General features: G+C 44.0%; 2 protein-coding genes across 4 annotated transcripts in view; one reads left to right on the forward strand and one right to left on the reverse strand.

The window, feature by feature from the left end:
• The window catches only part of Fanci (FA complementation group I), a 49,828-nt gene that overhangs the window by 14,308 nt on the left and 13,131 nt on the right, over nt 1–22,389 (forward strand). For all 3 annotated transcript variants that reach the window (XM_038313544.1, XM_038313545.1, XM_038313546.1), the window contains 12 exons: nt 1,732–1,824; nt 2,738–2,874; nt 7,422–7,602; nt 8,452–8,539; nt 12,461–12,588; nt 13,257–13,327; nt 14,461–14,575; nt 16,091–16,213; nt 19,364–19,432; nt 20,790–20,891; nt 21,942–22,115; nt 22,189–22,310. In XM_038313544.1, the coding sequence (XP_038169472.1) occupies nt 1,732–1,824; nt 2,738–2,874; nt 7,422–7,602; nt 8,452–8,539; nt 12,461–12,588; nt 13,257–13,327; nt 14,461–14,575; nt 16,091–16,213; nt 19,364–19,432; nt 20,790–20,891; nt 21,942–22,115; nt 22,189–22,310 (1,403 nt within the window). The remainder of the gene's footprint in view (nt 1–1,731; nt 1,825–2,737; nt 2,875–7,421; nt 7,603–8,451; nt 8,540–12,460; nt 12,589–13,256; nt 13,328–14,460; nt 14,576–16,090; nt 16,214–19,363; nt 19,433–20,789; nt 20,892–21,941; nt 22,116–22,188; nt 22,311–22,389) is intronic.
• LOC119802561 (60S ribosomal protein L37) lies at nt 10,630–10,996 on the reverse strand. The gene has a single exon (XM_038313548.1). The coding sequence runs from the start codon at nt 10,964–10,966 to the stop codon at nt 10,673–10,675; it is 294 nt and encodes a 97-aa protein (XP_038169476.1). The 5' UTR covers nt 10,967–10,996; the 3' UTR covers nt 10,630–10,672.

The raw sequence follows: 22,389 nt of genomic DNA on the forward strand, positions 1-22,389 counted from the left end.
AGATCTGCCTGCCTCCCCTTCCTGAGTGCTGGGATTAAAGGCATGCACCACCAGTGCCTGGCTACTTTGCCTTTCATTTTGGTTGCAAATATATCTTTGTAATGTGTTTCTTAACTTTTTTAAAAAATATTTTACTGTGTTTGTGAGTGTTTTGTGCACATGTGTGAATGTGCTCCACATGTATGTCTGGTGCCAAAGGAGGCCAGAAGAAGGCGTCAGATCTCATGGAACTGAAATTGCTGTTGTTTGTCAGCCTCCAAAGAGGTCCTGGGAACTGAATCTGTGTCCTCTGCAAGAACAGCCAGTGCTCTTAACCACAGAGCTGTCTCTCCAGCCTCATTACAATAATTTTTTGAACACATCCGGCCTCATTGCCTTGGGTTTGCTTTGTAAGATTACCCGATTGCTTTCCTGGGACTAGATTGTGTTTTTAGCAAGGACCCTTCAGAAGCTTGGGACCGTCTGCAGAGGTCAGCAGATCTGTGAACGGGCTGACACTGACTAGTTTAGGTTTGTGGGCTTCACTGTCTGTCACGGCTGCTCAGCATAGTGTGGTCGCAAGAACTCAGCCCTGGACACGACACACACAGATAGCCATGACTGCCCAAATTAAACTTTATAGACGCTAAGACTTGAGACTTGCTTCTTTTTTGTGTTATGAAATGTTATTTTTCCTTGGATCCTTTACCAGCTATTTTAATATAAAAACCACTCTTTCCTCTGGTTATACAAAGCCAGGTTGTGTTGCCTTTGGTTGACAGGTCAGCCACTCTCCCGTGAGGCCTAGAGTAGCGAGGATTCCTTCTGGTGATGATAAATTATTTGCTTAGGCTAATAACTGCCAGTTTTCTTCATTTGTAAAGATATATGTTCCCCTGTGTGATTGAAACAGTCAATGTGAAGCTGGAGAAATGGCTCAGTGGTTAAGAGCATTAAGAATTCAGTTCCTAGCAACCACACGGGGCAGCTCCCAACCACCTGTATCTCCAGTTCTAGGGAGCCAAACGCCCTCTTCTGGCCTCTGCAGGCATCTGAGCTCTTGTACAAAGTTACACACATGTACATAATTAAAAGTAAGTCATTAAAAAAAAATCATAGTTTATGAGCATGTGAAAATCCTGTACTCCAGTAATAATTGTTTTTCCATATGGCAATGATTCTTAGCCTAAATCAGTAATTAAGCTGGGAACTGCAAAGTGGTAGATTTAAAAGATTTTTAAAAATCTTTAGTGCTCGGTCTTGCTATCCCTAGCTGACCTAGAACTTGTTTTGTATCCCAGGTTTGCCTCAAACCTGGGGCAATCCTCCCTCAGCAAAATTTAGAAAATTTGTACTGTATCATGTATCCTGTCATTTCCCCTCTGTTGTTCTGAGTGCCGTCGGATGCCAGTGAAGCCTTTTAACCGGTTCTGCTCCTTATTCGCTAACAGTCATCTATTTTGAGATATTTGGGGTCCTCAAGTTGGGCTCCGTATCCTTCGGATGTGACAGCATCAGTCTTGGAGCATTTTTTTGGCACAGGATATTCAAGGTTCACTTGTCTTTCTGTGTGGCCCTGGCTGTCCTGGAACTCGCTCTGTAGACCAGGCTGACCTCGAACTCACAGAGATCCGCCTGCCTCTGCCTCCTGAGTGCTGGGATTAAAGGCGTGCGCCACCACCGCCCCGTTTATCGAGCTTGTTTTTCAGCTGTGTGTTGTTTGTGAAGGGTAATGACTTTGGTTTGCTCTAGGCCGGACAGCAAGGGGACACCAGCAAGTCCCTGTGTCCCTTCAGCGTTGCTCTTCTTCTCTCGCTGACAAGAATGCAGAGATTTGAGGAACAGGTAATTTTTTAACGATACTTCAATTCCTTTTGTACTTGACAAGAAAGCCTAGAAGAATGTATTTTTTGTTAGTATCCATCCTTCCCTGTCCTGCCGGCAACAAAGACCACTGTTCTAGGCTGCTGGAAGTCTTCCGATTCCTGGGTATACCTTCATTTTCCATTAAGAAAGCCAGATGGAGGAGTGGGGCGAGAGAACCACGGTACATGCTCAGGCAAGAAAGCCGGCCTAGTTCTCGTGGTAGCCTTCTAGAACGCTCCCTGATTATCAGTGAGGAAAGCGTAAAGTTCTTGCCCGCTTTTCCTCGTGAGTCCCAAGATTCTGTGTCACGTCCCTTGTCTTCTGTTTTGTGGTGTGGAGCATTGATCCAGCCTCCCATTTGGTGGCAGGTGGTAGGACACCGAGTTCCACACCTGTCTCTGTTGACTTTATTAAATAATTTGAGACAAGGGAGCTGGTGAGGTGACCCAGCAGCGGAAAGTACTTGATACTAAGCCTGAGGACGTTAAGTCCAGTCCCTAGGAACCGCCTAGCAGGAGAGAACCAACTCCCAAAAGTGGTTTTCTGACTTCTCCATGTGCACCGTGGCATACAAAGCGTTAGGCTTGAGCCGGGCTCTTAAGTTGCGTAGGTTGTCCTCAAACTTGTGACCCTCCTGCCTCAGCCTTCTGAGTATCAGATTGTAGGCACGTACCACCAGACCGGCCCGGGAAGTGTTTATAATGAATTGATGTTCAGCCCTTTCTCATGAAGAAAGGCCTGAAGCTCACACAGCTTCTGCGCCATCTCAGTCCGTTTAAACAGTCACCACAGGACGGTGTGTGAGCGGCCACTCATGGGGACTACTCACAGGCTTATCTCGGATCAGAAGCTGTAATTTTAGCTCATTTTCTTATTTCTTCAATTATATCAGGTGTTTGATCTTTTAAAGACTTCCGTTGTTAAAAGCTTTAAGGATCTTCAGCTCCTCCAAGGCTCAAAATTTCTTCAGACTCTTGTCCCTCAGAGAGCTTGTGTTTCGTCCATGGTCTTAGAAGTGGTAAAGAATAGGTGAGTTGGTTGATGAGCCATGCTCTAAAAGTGTTGGAGGGGTCTGGGTAGAAAATGCAGGGTGGACCCCTGCTCAGTGCCTCTGGGCAGAAGACTGAGAACCGTAGCTAATGACTTGGTAAGATTAAAGTTGTGTCCCTTAAAATTGGTAAAAGAAAACGTTTCTATGTTGAAGGGAAAAAAAAATCCTTCCATCTCAGGGCCTGATTTCTTAGACACCTGCCGTGTAACCAGAATATAAAGCATTATCTTCTTCTTTCTTGCTACTGCAGCTCTGTTACCTAAGTCTTCATTGGTGTCTTAAGTGCGCAAAAAAAAAAATACTCAGTTATCTTTACTGTGATCATTGACGTCTGGGGCTGGGAGGTCAGAAGTAAATCATTGGCTTAACAGTTTTCTACAGATCCACTTAAAACTACAAGGAAAACGTCAGTGACCAAGTAGGATGTTTGTTTTGTTCTGTTTTTTATTTTTCAGGGTAAATATTAGTTATTATAACAATCTTCATTATGTCATACTTTTGTCTGTGGGTTAAATATAAAGTTTTTCATTTTAAGTCATAATTCATTTTAAGTCATAAGTCTTTCTCATGTGCTGGAATTCAGATTCAAATGTGAGCTCGGCACATCAGGCAAATTAGAGAGACTGGGTTCTCCTTCGGAGTGTTCCACGCAGTAACCAGGCTGAGACGGCTCTCTGCTCTGTATCTGGATATTTTTTGCTTGCTAACAGTGTTTGAGATGGCATCTCACTATGTAGCTCTGGCTGACCTCGAACTTCTGACTGTCCGTCCTGCCTCTGCTTTTCGAGTGCAGGTATGTGCCACCATACCCAGCTGTATCCAGTTTCCTTTTTTCCCAGACTTAATGATGTCTCTCCAGTATTTTCCCAATTGAATCCAAGTTAGGTCAAAGGATCAGGCAGTGCATAACTGGGAAATGGGAGCTCTGCCCATCTTCTGGAAGTTTCTACCAGCCATGGGATCTAAAAGCATCTTCATCTGTAATCTAGTGGAATAGGCTCTTGCTACCAGATAGGGCCAAACTTTAGCAGGGAGAGATGTGAATGACATCATTACAATCTCCCTAGAGTATTTGCTGGTTAGTTACACATGATTTCTCCAGTCAGTTCATTAACCTCAAAGTAGCATATATAGAACATGATTGAATTTTGGCTGCCCTAACTTGTTGTATTTTGGTAGTATTTTATTGAGACGTCTATCTGCCTTTTGGTGCCTAGTGAGGCACTAGATAGAGGCATTTTTGCTCTAACAGAATATAGTCCTTTAAAGTCTTTTGTTTTAGGAAGCTGTGCTCTAAGAGCAACAAGACAGACCCGTGGGGATAATAAGATGGGACCAAGTTAACATGCATTTGGCTTTGTGCTCTGAGCACTTTGATGGTTTATGTTCTTCACATAAGATTCTATAATGGGCACTAAGCTTACCTTGAACCACAAGCTTAAGTATCTTAGAAAGGACATTTCAGCACTGCTGAATTATGGGGAAGGAGGAAAACGTGTAAACATTGGCAAGAACCATGTAATAAACACTTCAGAGTTCTGCTTTATGCTTGTGAGCTAAGTCAGTGAGGAGCAAGTGAGGTCACTGACTCAACAGTATTGTGTCCTCCCACAGCTTGCCGCATTGGTACTGTTAGCAGCCTCTTTCCCTGTGGGGCTTTGAAATGCAAAGCATTAATGTACTAGAAAAAAATCTGCAAACCAGTAAAAATTTCAGTTTATAACTTGCCTGCTTGCCAGTCACTAGGCACACGTCCATGCTATAACCAGGGGAGGGCTGTCACCCTGTCCTCCATGATGAGATACTCTGAGGGCATGCAGGTCTCTTCCCTCCCTTGGCTCCTTCCCCTCCCCTTATTCCTTGCTTTCTTTTTTGCAGAGCTAGAGATTAAACCCAGGGCTGTGTGCATGCTCGGCCAGTGCTGTACCACTAAGACACACACACACACACACACACATGTCCTCCTGTCACCTCCTTGTTAAAGATAACAGTACTTACTTATTTGGACTATATATTAGCTTTACTCTAATTTTATTTTTTAAGTATTTATTTATTATGTATACAATATTCTGTCTGTGTGTATGCCTGCAGGCCAGAAGAGGGCATCAGATCTCATTACAGATGGTTGTGAGCCACCATGAGGTTGCTGGGAATTGAACTCAGGACCTTTGGAAGAGCAGGCAATGCTCTTAACCACTGAGCCATCTCTCCAGCCCCTAATTTTTTATTTTAAATACTCTAAATATTTACTTTAGATTGATGTCTTTGCTTACTTCTGTTCTTTGATCCACATACCTTTCTCCTGAAAAATAGAATACCGTAAATATGTAATTTTTGCAATAATTCTTTGATACAGTTTGTGGATGACAAACTTTGACTCTTTGTTATCTGAAATTTTCATTTTGCTTTACTAGTTATATTGTTTCACCAGATATAAAAGTCTAAGTTCATCATCCTTGTTCATTTTCTCTTTCACCTAGAATTGCTGGTGGGAAGTCTGATGGTTTTTGTGTTATTGTAGATAACCTGTGTTTTTCTTCATAGAAACCTTTACAGCTTTGTCTAATCGCCACTGTTTGAAATGTAACAGTTTATGTTCATGTAACGTCCTTTTTCATGCTCCCTGATACTTAGATTTGTACCCTTTATAGTGACTTACACCTTCTCTAAACACTGTGATATTCTTGTTTGTGCGAGCGGGGAGGTGGTCCGTTGGTAGTGTCTGCTATGGAAGCGTGAGGACCTGGGTTCAGATCTGTAGTTTCCTGTAACAGGCAAGCATTCCAGTGTGCGCCTGTAATCCCAGACTGTAAACTGCAGAGTAATAAGAGGTTTTTTGATTGATCAGAAAACCAACCTCTTATTTCTCTATAGTTTATAGATTGTGTGTATATCATTTATATACTTATATGCATACACATGTCATTAATATATATGAGCTATACTATATAAACATATGTTATGTATACATTGTGTACATATACCATTTAGGTACTTGTATATGTGCACATACCATTAATCTGTATGGACTATACTACATATATACACACCTTATGCATGCATTTTGTGTATGTACCATTTATGTACACATATATGCTATTACTATATATGAGCTATACTACACATACATATTCACCTTATATATACATTTCAGTGTATATACCATCTATGTACTTGTATGTGTATACATGCCATTTATGTATATGGGCTGTACTATACACACACACCTTATACAGGCATTGTATGTATGCATCTGTGTGTGCGCACATGTGCTTGCCTTTTTTGAGACAGGATCTGATGTATTCCAGGCTGGCTTTGGAACTTACATATAGCCATGGATGACCTTGAACATCCAGCATCTACTTCTCAAATGCTGAAATTACTAGTGCATGTCACCGTGTCCAGGTTGCGCAGTGCTCCCCAGCACTCCTTGTATGAACCCAGGACTCCCTGTATGCCAGACAAGTGCTCTATCAACTGAGCTACAACCCCAGCCCCCTATGAGTATCTCGCTATGGTTTAAATACTAGGGTGGAAGAATGGAACACATTATTTATCTTTATCCTTTCTCTTCAGAGTGAATAGTGTTAAATGTGACAAGATGCACAGCTGTCTCAGTTTCTTTAGTGCTGTGTTATACTTTGCCTGTGTCTCAACAGGTAGAGACTAACTTAAGCTCATCCTGTTCACGATAAAGGGCGACACCAAGTGGTAATCACCAGGGTTCTCTTGCTGACAAAGGTGATTTGTAGTTTAGCTCATGCTGTTAAAACCATACCATCCATCCATCTATGCTACTGAGTGCTTTGTGCCTGCGCTATCTGGGTAAAAATGTGACTACACTTTGGTCTTAACCCTAGAGAATCTCAGTCTAGAGAGAGGGGCAGCTTTGTTGTACACTGTGTGTGCACTGTGCTGCATAGAAGGGAGAATTGAAGAAACTCCTGGTAGCAAAATCTTGAGTGGAAATTGTATTGAAATATTGTACTTTTTTTGTTTGAAATATTGTACTTTTTTGTTTGAAATATTGTACTTTTTGTTGTTGTTGTTGTTTTGTTTTGTTTTCTTTTTTGAGACAGGATTTCTCTGTACTTTGGAGCCTGTTCTGGAACTTGCTCTGTAGACCAGGCAGGCTTCAAACTCACAGAGATCCACCTGCCTTCTGCCCCCCAAGTGCTGGGATTAAAGCCTTGCCCCACCACCACCTGACTAGTTTCTATTTTTTTAAAACTATCTTAGATACTTTTTTTTTTTTTAACTAAAGTTTGAATCCAAGGCCTTGTATGCGCTAAATAAGCATTCTATCACTACGCTACCCCTCTAGCCCACAGCTCTGGATTCTCCCTATTAAGTGTTCCGTCTGCCCTTGGAAGCCTCTTCCCTACGTTTCTATGACTGCATTGAGAATTCTGTCAAATAACAGCACATGTGGAAAAAGAAAATCTGAGTTAAATGAGCACATGGCATTATGTGTGAAGATGGGTATTTACTAATTTTCTCTAAACTATGCTTTGTTTTCTTACAGTGTTCGTAGTTGGGATCATGTAACTCAAGGTCTGATAGAATTTGGTTTCATCTTAATGGATTCATATGGGCCAAAGAAGACTCTTGGTGGAAAAGCTGTTGAAATCGGTTCCAGTCTTTCTAAAATGACCAACCAGCACGCGTGTAAGCTGGGGGCTGATATCTTGCTGGAGACCTTTAAGGTAAGTGAACTGTCTAGTTTTGACACAGCCTAGAGTCATTAGCGAGGATGGAGCCCCAGTTGAGAAAATACCTTCATAAGATCTGGCTACAGGCAAGCCTGAAGTGCATTTTCTTATTAGTAGCCATAATAGTGGCTGGAAAGCGGAGAGACCGACATGTGCAGACACAGAAGACACAAAAGACTCAAAGAAAAAAAAAACAGAAGGAGAGAGAGAGAGAGAGAGAGACAGACAGAAATCAGGTCAAGCCTGTACTAGCTTGTTCCTCTTTTATCTCTTCTTCCATCTGGCCCAAGCCTACTGCATACTCGGACGCATTTGGGGCGGTCTGTCTGTCATCGAGTGCTGTCCTGTGTGTTAGCAGTAGAAGTGTTCCGCACTAATCTAACAAAATCAGGTTGATGACCACACCTTTAATCCCAGGATGCAGGAGGCAGAGGCAGTCAGATCTAGGGAGTTCCAGGAAAGCCTGGGCTATGTAGAAAGACCCTGTCTCAAAACAAAACCAAGTCAAGTTGACAATAAGAAGAACTACTGTGGCCCTTGAGAGACGCTCAGCCTGTAAGACTACTTGCTGCTCTTGCGGAAGACTGGGTTCTGTTGCCAGCATCCCATGGGGCTGCCACCCACTATAATTCCAGTTCCAGGGTGTCCAGCATCCCCTCTGGCCTCCTTGGGAACCAGGCATGCGCATGGTGCACATTCATACATGCAATCAAAACACTCATACACGTATAAATAAATGAATCATTTAAAAAGAAATGTGTAACAACATTCCTTAGGATAAGTTTTTGTTTAAAATCTCTGTTTTTAAAAACAAGATGTTCTTTGTTGATTCTGTTCTTTCAGATTCACGAGATGATCAGACAGGAGATTCTGGAGCAAGTCCTCAACAGAGTCGTCACTCGGACATCCTCTCCCATCAATCATTTCTTAGGTACTGAACTTGAAAAGATGGACTTCGTAAGGCTGTGTCCTTTTCAATGTCGTGATTCCGTCCTAGGGAGAAAAACAAACCACCACAGTGCTTGAGAGATGGCTTGGTAGTTAAGTCTCTTGCCCTGTCTGGAGCTTGAGTTCGGGTCCTCAGAACCCACAGAAATGCCAGGTGGGCAAGGTGGCCTGTTTGTAATTCAGTCCCAGAAGTGGAGACGGAATCTCCAGGGCAAAGTGGGTAGCAAAAGTAGCTGTGTTGATGGGCAGTGGGTTTGGCTAGGAGGCCTCGCCTTGATGGATCAAGGATGATTGCCAGTTTCAACCTCCAGTCTCCACAAGTGTGCGCATACATACACTCATGCATCACCCATGAGTTCCCACACACACGCGGCACATGCATATATACTCGTGCACATCACACACACACACACATACACACACACACACACACACACACACACACACACACAAAGAAATGGAAAAAAACACAACTTAATAATGATATAACAGTTAATATATTGTCTTTGACTGTGGCCATGAGATCGATGAATCCTCTTGTTCTCTGGATGTCAGTAAGAAAGGGAACATTTGACCTGTGAGCAGGATGTCCATCAGGCATCAGTGTTCTTGCCGGGACGCCTCCAGTGAGGCCTGTTGCGTCACTCGGTGGCAGATGCCTGCCTCGCATGCCTGGGGCTCTCGGCCCAAGCTAATCCCACTGAACTGTCCTTCTCCGTGCACTGACCTCTTCCTGGCTGCTTTTATTAGGTGTCTCCTGGTGTCTAAACCCATTGCCTCTTTTTCACCCACCAGTTTTGCTAAGCGCTCTTTGCTTCTCTGAGACTTTGAGAAGGCCCTCAGAACTGTAATTGTTTGTTTCTTATCATGTCTATGGCCAGCCCCCCCTTTTTTTATTGGTATCGTTTCTTTAACCCTTAAATTTTAGATTTTAATAAAGTTCAGTAATTAATATTTTATTATACCTTATAACTTTATGCTGTCTAATTGATATAATTTCCACATTTAAAGTATGACAATTTACTGACTTTTAACAGGTGTATGTGCTGTGAAGCTATTACCATAGTCAGTTCAGGCACTGGGGAAGTGGAATTGAACAGCATAAGTAGATACTGTTGTACACACCTGTTAGAACGCATATGTTTAAAAAGAATATCCATAACCACAGCCGGGCATCATGGCACATGCCTTTAATCCCAGCACTCAGGAGACTGAGGCAGGAAGATCTCCGAATTCAAGCACCAGACTAACTAAGGCTACATAGTCAGACCCTGTCTCTCCAAAAAATAAAATTAAAAGAATGTCTTCACCAAATGCTGGTGACTGTTGAATAATTAGAAACTGTTGGCGGAAGGTAGAGGGGCTATTAAAAAAATAGTTATGTAAAATAGGAAACGTAAAAGAATCAATAAATTAGACTTCATCAACTTATAAAATTTCCTTTCTGTGTGATATTACTAGAAAATGTGAAATCAAGCCTAAGACTGGGTGGAGATGCGTAGGAGGCAGACCCTGGGCTTGATGGGGACGCTGCGTCTGCTGGCGGCTCCTTTCTCGTTGCTGGGTGTCAGTGGTCACAGCTTTCTCTCTTTGGGATCACAATGAAACTCCAGCCAGCTCTGTTTGTAGCATGCTGCTTTGTGTGCTCACTTGGATGGTTTCCACTTTTGTTTTCTTTCTCGTACTTGTTTTTCATGTCGTCTGTTCTTCCTTTGGTTAGAAATTTAGCTTGTGTAGGGCAGTGGCGCACGCCTTTAATCCCAGCACTCGGGAGGCAGAGGCAGACGAATCTCTGTGAGTTCAAGACCAGCCTGGTCTACAAGAGCTAGCTCCAGGACAGGCTCCAAAGCTGCAGAGAAACCCTGTCTCGAAAAACAAAAACGGAGGATGAGGAGGACGAGGAGGAGGACTCAATAGTTTCACTGTTCTCTCTTTTCTGTTGAAAAATATTAGGCTGTGAGTTTTTCTCTAGATGTCATGTTAGATGTCCCACATTTCTAGAATTTCCATTTAGTCCAAATCTTTTTCAATTTCCCTGTGATTTGTTTTTTTTTTTTTTTTTTTTTTTTTTTCATTTTGGAAACCAGAACATTTATTTTATGACAGACTGAAATCCTCAAGATGAACTGGATGCTGCAACAGCTGCCCTCTTGGGTTTAGGGGTTGTCCCTTCACGGAATCCATGTCTGAATCTCCGGTAGACAATTTTGAGGTGCCTCATCCGCCCAGTCCCGGTAGTGTTGCGTCTCTTAGCCTTGGCACTCCAGTTATACTTTCTCTTGCGCTTGGCAGGGTAGCCACATTTGCCACAGGTAGACTTCTGAAGGTGGTAGGCCTTAGAGCCACAGCGGCGGCACAACGTGTGCGTCTTGTTGCGACGCTTTCCGAAGGATGACGTTCCTTTCGTCATCTTGCTTCTGCCGCCGAGGCCAAAGAGACCGGAAGAGCTTTTTTTTGGTTTTTCGAGACAGGGTTTCCATGTAGTTTCTAGAGCCTGTCCTGGAACTAGCTCTTGTAGACCAGGCTGGCCTCGAACTCAAGAGATCCGCCTGCCTCTGCCTCCCGAGTGCTGGGATTAAAGGCGTGCGCCACCGCCGCCCAGCTCTGTGATTTGTTCTTTAGCCCTCATTTTTATTTAGAGGTGGGTCATTTAGTGTCCCAGTATCTGAGGACTTTCTTCTTTTTATTAAGCGATCATCTTGTTACAGGTTTCTAAGTTGCGACCAGAGAGCATAGTTTGTATGAGATTAATTCTCTTAATTTTTTAGTCACAACTTCCTACTTGGTTTCTAAGGTGACTGTTTTCTTTCTCCCTGTATCTCCTGCCCCCCCCCCACCATAGTGTCACCAGATTAGTATTCTCAAAATACCAGTGACTGACACTCTGGAATCGATGTGTTCTTTTCTAAATCATTGTCTCTCACCAGACCTGGTAATGTAATCCCAGTACTCCGGGGGCTGAGGCAGGAGGATTGCAAATATCAAGTGCCTGGCCTCGTGTTTTTATCCTGACATTTCAAGTGGCTGGCTCTTGAGTCCTAACTAGCCTTTTTCACACTGATTTCACTATTCCGGATCCTTCGCCCTGTCCGCTGGCCTCCCTTCCCCTCTGTGGTTTTTAACCTCTTTGACTTTCCTGCACAGTTGGCCATTCTGGGTTTCTGTGCACTAAATGGTACTAATCCTTTAGAATCTCGAATAATTCTTTGTCCTGATCTTTTAAAATACCCACAATGACCTCTTCTTGTGCACTTCTTCTTTAAATTCTGTCCTCACTATTTGTTAGGTAATACGTTTAAAATTCTAGGTACTTGATAGTCTGTTACTTTTTCTCTTTTGAGATATTTTTGCTTGTGTTCTGACTACATACTAAAATTCTTTTGTTTTTGTTTTTTCAAGACAGGGTTTCCCTGTGTATCTTTGGCTGTTCTGGAACTCACTCTGTAGACCAGGCTGACTTCGACTCACAGAGATCCACCTGCCTCTGCCTCCCAAGTGCTGGGATTAAAGACGTGCACCACCACCACCCAGCTAAAATTCTTGAAAAAGAATATGTCTTATATATTCCTGATAAGACCACATGTTTGCCCAAAACAAAACAAAACCCTCAATATTTATTGACTTTTGCTTGGAGATGAACACATTTGGCAATTGTGCAATCAGTGTAATGGGTTGTTTTCTTTCTTTTAGACATTTTAAGTTTGCTATTTTGTATGTATTATTACAAAAAAATTGGTAAACTATCCTGGTAACACTGGAAAAAAAATATGCACTGGCAATAGAAAAGTTCATTTTAACAAAGAGACAAAATACTCGGCATTTCTTTCCTTGTATAGATTTAGATGCTTCCTTATCCTAATTTTTATAGTTATGCGAAGCAACTAATTACGGATTCTGTTTTCAGACTTGCTTTCGGATATTGTCACATACGCACCTTTAATTCTGCAGAGCTGTTCTAAAGTCACAGAGACTTTTGACTATTTGTCCTTCCTGCCCCTCCAGACGGTGCAGGGGCTGCTCAAGGCAGTGCAGGTAAGCCAGCTGACGCGCCGGCTCTCCTCCCAGACCCGAGCGCTAGCAGTCTAGTCGGGAAAGTCTGAATGCCAGAACTCATGCTTACCCTGAGTCCAACACAGTTCCCTACGGGAAGGCTAAATGCACAGAGACAGATGGCTTCCCAAGTCCATTCCCTATGTGTCTGTTTCCTTCAGCTCGCTTTCAAATTAGTCAAGTACTGAAAAGAATCTTAGAAAGTTAGTCAGCACAGTGCGTTCATGAAGGCATTCAAACTACTCATTTTTTTGTTTGATTGATTTTTGAAACAGCACATCACTCTATAGCCCAAGCTAGCCTGAACCCCACTGGGTGCTCAAGGCTGGCCTCAAATTGGTATAGCCCTCCAGCCCTAGTCTCCTGACCTGCTGGGATTACAGTATCACATTAAGTAAATTTTAAATAAATACAGTATTATTTAAATAATAAATACACTATCTGATGAAATAAATAGACTATCTCAGTATTACAGCCTGTATCACCGTGCCCGACAGTAACAACTTGCAAGTTAGATTTCAAAGGGCGCTGCTGTCTTTGAGTATAGTCGGCATCGACCGTCTGTACACACAGACCCAAGCACACAAAATCCTACTGGCATTCACAGAAAGGGGCTACGCTAATGTGGGGTGATCTGCTCTGTTCTCCAGCCGCTTCTCAAAGTCAGCATGTCAGTGAGAGATTCCTTGATCCTCGTCTTGCGGAAAGCTATGTTTGCCAGGTATGTCACACTCCTTGGGGCCACAGGGACTACACCTTCTAATGGAAGTTATCTCTGCTATCTCCTGCTTGCCCCTGCTCAGAGCGGTCATGTGGATCCCTAACCAGGCACAACACTCTCGGCAGGTGGGGTGTTATGCCATGGGTTTTATGTGCTTCTCATTTCTCCAGGTAACCTCAGGAAGTGCAAATATTACAGTTCTCATTTTGCACCAGGACAGTTAGGCTTAGACATGATAAGTGACCAAAGAAGGGTAGACAGCTTGTAGTACTGGAAATAGTCTACCACCAGTGTCGTGATCTCCAGTACCCTTCTCTTCCATCCCCATAGTGGGCAGCAGAGTTGTGACCCAGTCACTACGGGAGCTTGCGATTAGTGAGGGGCGTGTGTCCTTGGAGCTCATCCATTGCCACCTGATCCCTCTTCCTTTATGGTCGAGTATATAAGCTGGAGATGATTAACACTGTCTCCCTGTAATACAATACATTGATACATGGGAGGCATTTGATACTTTGAGGACAGGATACCCAGCTACCAAATTGGCTGTAATGCTCTCGTACATGTCCAGAAGAATAACCAACACGTAGCTGCTATCTCTGTTCTAGATGACAATTTTGTATTACCCCTCACCAAAAGCATGGCTGCACGACAGGGTCATATGTCATAATATCTGTCACATGCCTTGATCAGTGAGCCACCACTGAAAGCTGTCATTTTTTTGGATGGAAGTTCCACATGCCATCAAGTTCTGTGCTCCTGCATAAACCGGAAGCTTGTAGAAGGGTGCACTCATTCAGACCCAGCAAAACTCAGCAGTTTCCGTTGCTGTTAGTATGTAGGTTTGAGTTCCAGCCCCGTTTATAGCCGCTCAGGATTTTTCAGCTTGCCGTGGAGTCTCGCAAGCAGGGTAAAAGTACAGGTAGTCACGAGGTTAACTCGGTAATGGAAACCACCATCTGCATTCCTATGCGGCCAATTGCTCTGACACTGGTGCCTTGTCTCGAGCTGGGAGAGTCCGTTAGGCTTGGCTGGTGCTTGATTGTCCGTACTTCATACTCCTCCGTGTGAATTTTTTGTTCATTGCATTTTGCATATTCCTGTGCTGCTAACCTCTCTGTGAATTCCTGAGCTAGCCAGCTGGATGCCCGGAAATCCGCAGTTGCTGGGTTTTTGCTGCTCTTGAAGAACTTCAAAGTCTTAGGCAGCCTGTCATCCTCTCAGTGCAGCCAGTCTATTGGCATCACTCAGGTAAGGGCCACTAGATTGACTGGCTGCCGGACATTGCCTCAAGCCCAATAGCATATAACCATTTTTTTGTTGTTGTTCCTTCGTGGGTCTCAGTAGCTCAGACCGCCCTAAATTTACAGTAATACTCATGCCTCTGGCTCCTGTGCGCTGGAATTGTTAAGTGTAAGAACTGTGTTCACCCCATACTTATTAATAGCAGATTTATTCTATGTTAGACTGTTGTTTGATGTGGTGGAGAAGACCCTTTATGTAACTGCTGAAGTAGGCATTTGATTGAAATGTATATATAAAATTCATATATAAACGGGTGGTGGTGGCGCACGCCTTTTATCCCAGCACTCAGGAGGCAGAGACAGATGGATCTCTGTGAGTTTTAAGGCAGCCTGTTCTACAGAGTTAGTTCCAGGACAGGCTCCAAAGCTACAGAGAACTCCTGTCTCAAAAAACAAAACAAAACAATATATATATGTGTATATGTATGTGTGTGTGTATGTATACATATGTATATATATATATATAAAATATTTCAGTTAATTGGTGTGAAGAGATACCATGACTACAGAAACGCTTATAAAGGAAAACATTTAACTGGGCCTGGCTTACCGTTCAGAGGTCCAGTCCGTCGACGTCATGATGGGACATGGAAGCGGGCAGGCAGACATGGTGCTGGAGCAATGATGATGAGCAGATTCAGCAGTAGCCCCAAGACTCCTGAGTAGACAAGTGTGGTCAGCTGGCCCTGAGAGGCCCTGTTGCAAACTTAGCCAGGGTCCACACAGCTTCTTTCTGAATTCTGCATTCTTTAGTAGGGCTACCAATGGAGGCCTTTGGATATATTGGGTTAAGTAAAATAGCAGCACCTCATCTGCTCCATTTTGCTTTTTTTAAAACTTATTTTTTTAAAGATGTATTTATTATGTACACAGTGTTCAGCCTCCATGCCTGCAGGTCAGAAGAGGGCACCAGATCTCATTACAGATGGTTGTGAGCCACCCACCGTGTGGTTGCTGGGAATTGAACTCAGGACCTCGTGAAGAACAATCAGTGGTCTTAACCTCTGAGCCATCTCTCCATCCCTAAAACTTATTTTTTAAAGATTTTATTTATATGTAAGAGTGTTTAGCCTGCCTGTTAGTATGTGCACATCTAAAGAAGACTATCTCTAAAGCTCTTCAGTGTTTGCGGATGTTAAGAGCTAGACTTTTATGGAAGTCTTAAGGTTTTTAATGAAGTCATGACTGTCATGACCCCTGGGTTGTCATAACTACATTGCATGAGGTAATCTACTGCCGTCCTGAGTGGTGCATTGTTCAAGTAAACCTTCCTAGAATAGCTTTTACCTACTTCGTTTCAAACCAGGATGAGTGGCGTGGTGATGATGGTCACACTTGCCTGGCTCCTGTGTTTCAGCACAGCGAGAGAGCTAGGCCTGGGATGGTTCCCTGGCCAGGGACACATCCTCCTGAATGGACACTGCTTTAGGAGGCTGGGCACGAGCTGCACTCTCCCTTCCAGGTGCAGGTGGACGTGCATAGCCGCTACAATGCTGTTGCCAATGAAACCTTTTGCCTTGAGATCATAGACAGTTTGAGAAGATGCTTAGGACAGCAGGCTGATGTTCGACTCATGCTCTATGAGGTAAGTCAGGAAGGGGAAAGAATGTGTCGACCCCTCCAGAGAACAGTCCTTCTTCTGTCATTCTTTTTCTGGTGCAGTAGATGCGCCCTTGTGCGGTTAGTCAGTGGGGAGTAAATAATTGATACGTCTTAACCATTTTAGTTTAATCTGAAATATTTAAATGTACTGCTAATTTACCAATTTGAATTTCACACCAGGTTTGTCATTTGTGAGTTCTGTCTGTCATACATAGCATACCCTTACTTTATGGCCTCAAATTTCAAATTTTTGTGTACCTAAACTCACATTAAAAGCTTCCAAGAGTGCCTGGCGGTGGTGGTGCACGCCTTTAATCCCAGCACTTGAGAGACAGAGACACGCAGATCTCTGTGAGTTTGAGGCCAGCCTGGTCTACAGAGTGAGTTCCAGGACAGCCAGGACTGTTTCACAGAGAAACCCTGTCTCAAGAAAGGGAAAGAAAAAAAAAACTTCTAAGAGCTGGGTATGGTGTCACATACCTTCGTTCCTGGTACTGGTGAGGCAGGGTATCTTAGTTACTTTTCTGTTGCATGCTAACAGCTTGGCTAAGACAACTTCTAGGAAGACGTGTTTAACTGGGGCTTACAGCTCCAGAGAATTCCTCAGTGTCATGGCTTGGCAGCAGGCATGGCGCTGGAGCAGCAGCTGACCCCTCGTATCAGAATCCACCAACAAGAGGCAGGGGACTTTGAGGTGATGGGAGGCTTTTGAAACCTCCAAGCCTACCCAATCCTTCACAAAGATTCATCAGCTGGGGACCAAGTATTCAGACATGAGCCTCTAGAGGCGATTCTCAAACCACCACACAGAGGCAGGCAGAGCTACATCAAAAAGCAAAAACAGAACCAAGAAATGTTTGATAGACGTAGAAGGTTCAGGGTTCGGCTTTCCCCTTTACAATGTCTTACCTCAGATTCATCAGAGATTAATTTTAGAGTTGCCTTTCTTAAATCTCTAATACACTTAGCTCAGTTTTAGTAAGAAGATGACCCTCCCTCCCTCCTCCCTTCCTCCCTCCCTCCTCCCTTCCTCCCTCCCTCCTCCCTTCCTCCCTCCCTCCTCCCTTCCTCCCTCCTTCCCTCCTCCCTCCCTCCCTTGTTTTTTAGGTGCAGACCTGATTCAATCACATAACATAAAATGACAGAAGAGTTAGCAAGAAACAGAAAACAAACACATAGCCCAGCCGCTGCAAACAGGACCCAGTGTTTATGAAAGATACATTGCTATTTCTAGTGTCCAAGGTAGTCAGGATGTCGTGTATTTCAGCACAGATGTTCTGTGGAAGAGTGGAGACTCTCAGACACTTTCAACAAGGAGGGTAGAGTGGGGTGGGGAGGGGCCTGGGAGGAGTGGAGGGAGGGGAAACTGGTCAGGGTGTAGTATATGAGAGAAGAGTAAATTTAAAAAATTAAAAACCAAATGAGGATAGATCAAAATTATTTCAGAGAACAGTTTTTATTGTTTTGGGGGATTTTGTTACGTTTTCTTGTTCGTTTTCGTTTTTGTTTTTGTTTTTGGTCCTTCCCAATAGGATCTCATGCAGCCCAAGCTGGCCTCACATTCTCTGTGCAGCTGATGACCTTTAATCCTGCACAGACACATACACATGCATGAACAGACATATACACACATACATGCTGCACAGACATATACACACATGTTGCACAGGCACATACACACATGCATGCACAGGCACATACACATGCTGCACAGATACATACTTGCTCAAACAACATTCCTTTATGAGAAAATCTTCTAGAACCAGGCAGGTGGTGCACTCCTTTGATCACAGCACTCAGGAGGCAGGAGCAGGAGGATCTCTGTGAGTTTCAGGCCAGCCTGGTCTGTAAGTCGAGTTCCAGGACAGCCAAGGCTGTTAAATTGAGAAACCCTGTCTCAACTCCCACCCTCCTCAACACCACCCCCCCAAATCTTTTAGAAACTCTCAGCAAACTAAATTCAGGAAGGAGCTTCCTCATCCTTAGAATAGTGACAGGACGAGATGTTTATTCTCAGAGATCGATTCACCATCATAGTCGAGGAGCTGTCTGCCACAAGACAAGGGAAAATAAAGGCAAATTAAAAGGAGAAACTAAAGCTGCGCTGCACAGCACCAGCAAGACCAAGCAGTGAGCGCTGTTCAAGTGCTTGCCACGCTGTGAGAGGATTACACGCCCTAGCACTGAATAGCCAGAAACGGGAACAAAACAGTTAAAACAAATGGAAAGGAAACACTTAAGCCTCCAAGTGTTATGAGAGAAGAATAAATAAAATAAATAATAAATTTTCTTTTCCTTTTGTTTATTCAAGAATAAATAAAAGAAAGATAAGAGATGCTTACAGGTTGCTCAATATTGATGGTATTTTAAATCTCAAATCTGTAGTTGCAGTGTGAACTCAGAATGCTGGGTTGTTTTGTTTTTTTTTTTTGATTGCTTGAGGGTTTTTGTTTTGTTTTTCTTTTTCGTTTTGTTATTGTTATTATTGTGTTTGTTTGTTTTGAGACAGTGTTTCTCTGTGTAACAGTTCTGGCTGTCCTGGAACTCGCTTTGTAGACCAGGCTGGCCTCAAACTCACAAAGATCCTCTTGCCTCTGCCTCCCACATGCTGGGATTAAAGGCGCGAGCCATCACCACCTGGCTCAGAATACTGTTTTTAGAGTGTATGTGTAAAGTAAGAAAATTTTATAGGATGCAGAGATGGCACAGCAGTTCAAGGGTGCTTAGCTCTTCAGAGAACCTGAGGTTCCAGCCCTGTTTTAGGTGGCTCATAACTGCCTATGATTTCAACTCTGGGGAATCGAGTGTCCTCTTCGTGCCTCCACAGGCACCCACACACATGTGGCACATCTGTCACCCCCACCCCACACAGACAACACATTTTTTTTTTTTTTTTTTTTTTTTTTTTTTTTTTTGGTTTTTCGAGACAGGGTTTCCCTGTAGTTTCTAGAATCTATCCTGGATCTAGCTCTTGTAGACCAGGCTGTCCTCGAACTCAGAGATCCGCCTGCCTCTGCCTCCCGAGTGCTGGGATTAAAGGCGTGCGCCATCACCGCCCGGCCAGACAACACATTTAAAAAGAACCAAGAACCGAGTAAGAGAAAGAATGATCTTGTCCATGTGTTGTTCCTAGGGCTTCTACGATGTTCTTCGCCGGAACTCCCAGCTGGCCAGTTCGATCATGCAGACTCTCTTCTCACAGGTGAGCTGTCTTTATGGCTCGTGGGGATCAGATGAGGCAGGATGATGCTTTTCAGACTTGTAAATACAGCACAGCTCACAACTAGGGTGCTAGTGAATTGTAGGCACGCCTTGCTTCATTGACCTGCTGCTGTCTTGCTAGCCTCTAAATCTTCCTTGAAGTCTCAGTCTTCTCCTTAAATCAGAAGGACACTTTATGGAACTATTATATGTGTGTGTGTGTGTGTGTGTGTGTGTGTGTGTGTGTGTGTAATGTTTTGAGACATGGGTGTAGTCTAGGCTGCCTATATACAATTATACAGTTGAAACTGTCTTGAGTTTTAAGTCTGCTGTCCAAGTGCTGGGGTTTTAAACATCCACCACCACTTCAGGCTTGGATTTTTCAGTTTCAAAGAATTGCTTGGTTGGTTCTTTTGAGGTATGGTCTCACTGTATATCCCTGGCTGTCCTGGGCGGTGGTGGCACACGTCTTTAATCCCGGCACTTGGGAGGCAGAGGCAGGTGGATCTCCTCTGTGAGTTTGAGGCCAGCCTGGTCTACAAGAGCTAGTTCCAGGACAGAATCCAAAGCTACAGAGAAACTCTGTCTCAAAAAACAAAATAAAACAAAACAAAACAAAAAGTATTTACCATCACACCTGTCTTAGGGTTCTATTCTGTGAAGAGATACCAGCAACTCTTATAAAGGAAAATATTTAATTGGGGCTGGTTTACAGTTTTAATCCATTATTGTTGTGGCTGGAAGCATGGTGGCATGCAGTGGACATGGTGCTGGAAAAGGAGCTGAGAATTCTATATCTGGATCCACAGAGCACAGACAGAGAACTGACTTGAATTTCTGAGACTTCAGAGCCCACCCCCAGTGACACACATCCTCCAACAAAGCCACACTAATTTAGACTCAGGAGGCAATACTCTTTTTAAGAATCTTATTCGTTGGCAGCTTCGCACACGTATGTAGTATATCTTGATCATGTTCGCACACACCCCAGTTCCCCTGGGCACCCCTAATACATCCCCTTTCTACCTTCAGGCTTTCCTTGTTCTTTTTGTAACCCACTGGGTCCATTGACGCTGATTTGCCCCTGTATTCATCAGATTTTCTGAAACCGCTGGTGGCCTTTGCAGGTTTAGAAACCGATAAGAAGGGAGTAAGAGTAAAGCAGAAAAAGTTGCCTTGATCAGGGCTGTGCCGGCAGCGCTTTGAAAGGCTGTGGGCAGGCCAAGCCATATAAATCTGTTAAGTCATTCTCTGGGCAATTGGGAGATGTGTCTTAGAAGGCACAGGTGCCGTCAGCTCAAACCGTTAAATACTTTGGAAGTATTCACGAGTCCTGATTTTTCTGTCTCCTTGTACAGTTAAAGCTGTTCTATGAGCCAGAACCTGATCTGCTGCCTCCTCTGAAGCTAGGAGCTTGTGTTTTGACCCAAGGAAGTCAAATCTTCCTACAAGAACCGCTGGTAAGACTTGCCCATCCCTGCAGCCCCCGGCTCACCGCTGTTGGTGGTAAGGTTGACCACAGTAGCTCCCACCCCCCCCCCCCCCGAACCTTTTCTAGTTCTTTCAAGCAGTTTTTACTCTTAACTTTGCCGTATCCATTATCAGTGACCCGTTTTAAGATTTATTCATCGTGTGTTATGTGTATGAGTATTTGCCTGCATGGGCGTATGTGCATCATGGGTGTGCCTGGTGCTTAGAGGCCAGAAAGGTCACTGGATCCCCTGGAATGGAGTTACAGCCAGTTGTGAACCACAGTGTGGTTGCTGGAACTCGAACCCAGGTCCTCTACAAGAGTATCAAGTGCCACTGCTGAGCCAGCTCCCTGCTTTGATCTCTTGGTCACCGTCTCCCTGTTAGTACTTCACTAATCATGACAACCACCTCTTCCTAAGAGTGTCATATCTGTCCCTTGCAGAGCTTTGGTTACACAATGATGGAAGCAGAGGTGCACGCAGGAGTCAATAAATCTGTTTCCTTAGTCTGGAGGTAGTACGTGGCTTCAGTTGAGCTGCAGTGTGCGTTCTGGTGAACTCTAGAGAGACGAGGCCAGGGCTCTGTTCTTAGCTCGCTGCAGAACGTGGGAAGAGATGGCAATAAAGTGAAATGTCCCACAAGTGACTAGGAAAATGGGGAGAGGTTGAGTTATCCCATCTGGTCTTCATTAATGTAGCTTCAGTGCCATGAGGTGAGGCTGTATTGGTGTCCCGAAGATTCCCTCAGCATAAACCCCTGTCTCCAGAACAGCTTTCAGGACTTGGTAGCTAGAGGCCAGTTAGCTTCACAGTGGGGCTCTCACGGTGTTGGTATCAAGTCAGAGAGCACATGTGGAGTTTCCTTCTGAAATGTTAGCGCCTTACGGGGCCAGTTCTTGGAAAAGGCTGAGGTTCAGTCTTTCAGAAGAAACACACTTCCCCAGCTTTGCTAATTCAGATGGACCCGCCACGTGGTGCCAGCGAGTCCCACAAGCTGCGCAACAGTGCCGTAGGTGGTTGTTTCTCGTTTGCTTCTAGGATCACCTGCTGTCTTGCGTCCACCATTGCTTGGCCTGGTATAAGAGCAGAGTGATCCCCCTGCAACAGGGGGATGAAGGAGAGGAAGAAGAGGGGCTGTGCCATGAGCTGGACGACATGCTGGAGTCCATTACTGTCAGAATGATTAAGAGTGAGCTAGAAGACTTCGAGCTGGTAATTGCTGAGCCCTCGGCTGCACAGACCGACGGAGGCTTTAGCAGTGTGCTAATTTGTATTTGCCTTTTAGGATAAATCAGCAGATTTTTCTCAGAGCACCAGCACCGGGATCAAGAATCATATCTGTGCCTGTCTCATAATGGGAGTGTGTGAAGTTCTAATAGAATATAATTTCTCCATCAGTAACTTCAGGTACGGGTTGTTGTGACCCTTCATATAGTTTTATTATTTGCTGGTTTACTCTAGCATTACATGAGACATGAAAAGAACA

The sequence above is a fragment of the Arvicola amphibius genome, chromosome 12 (assembly GCF_903992535.2).
Source record: "Arvicola amphibius chromosome 12, mArvAmp1.2, whole genome shotgun sequence".
Taxonomy (NCBI): Eukaryota; Metazoa; Chordata; class Mammalia; order Rodentia; family Cricetidae; genus Arvicola; species Arvicola amphibius.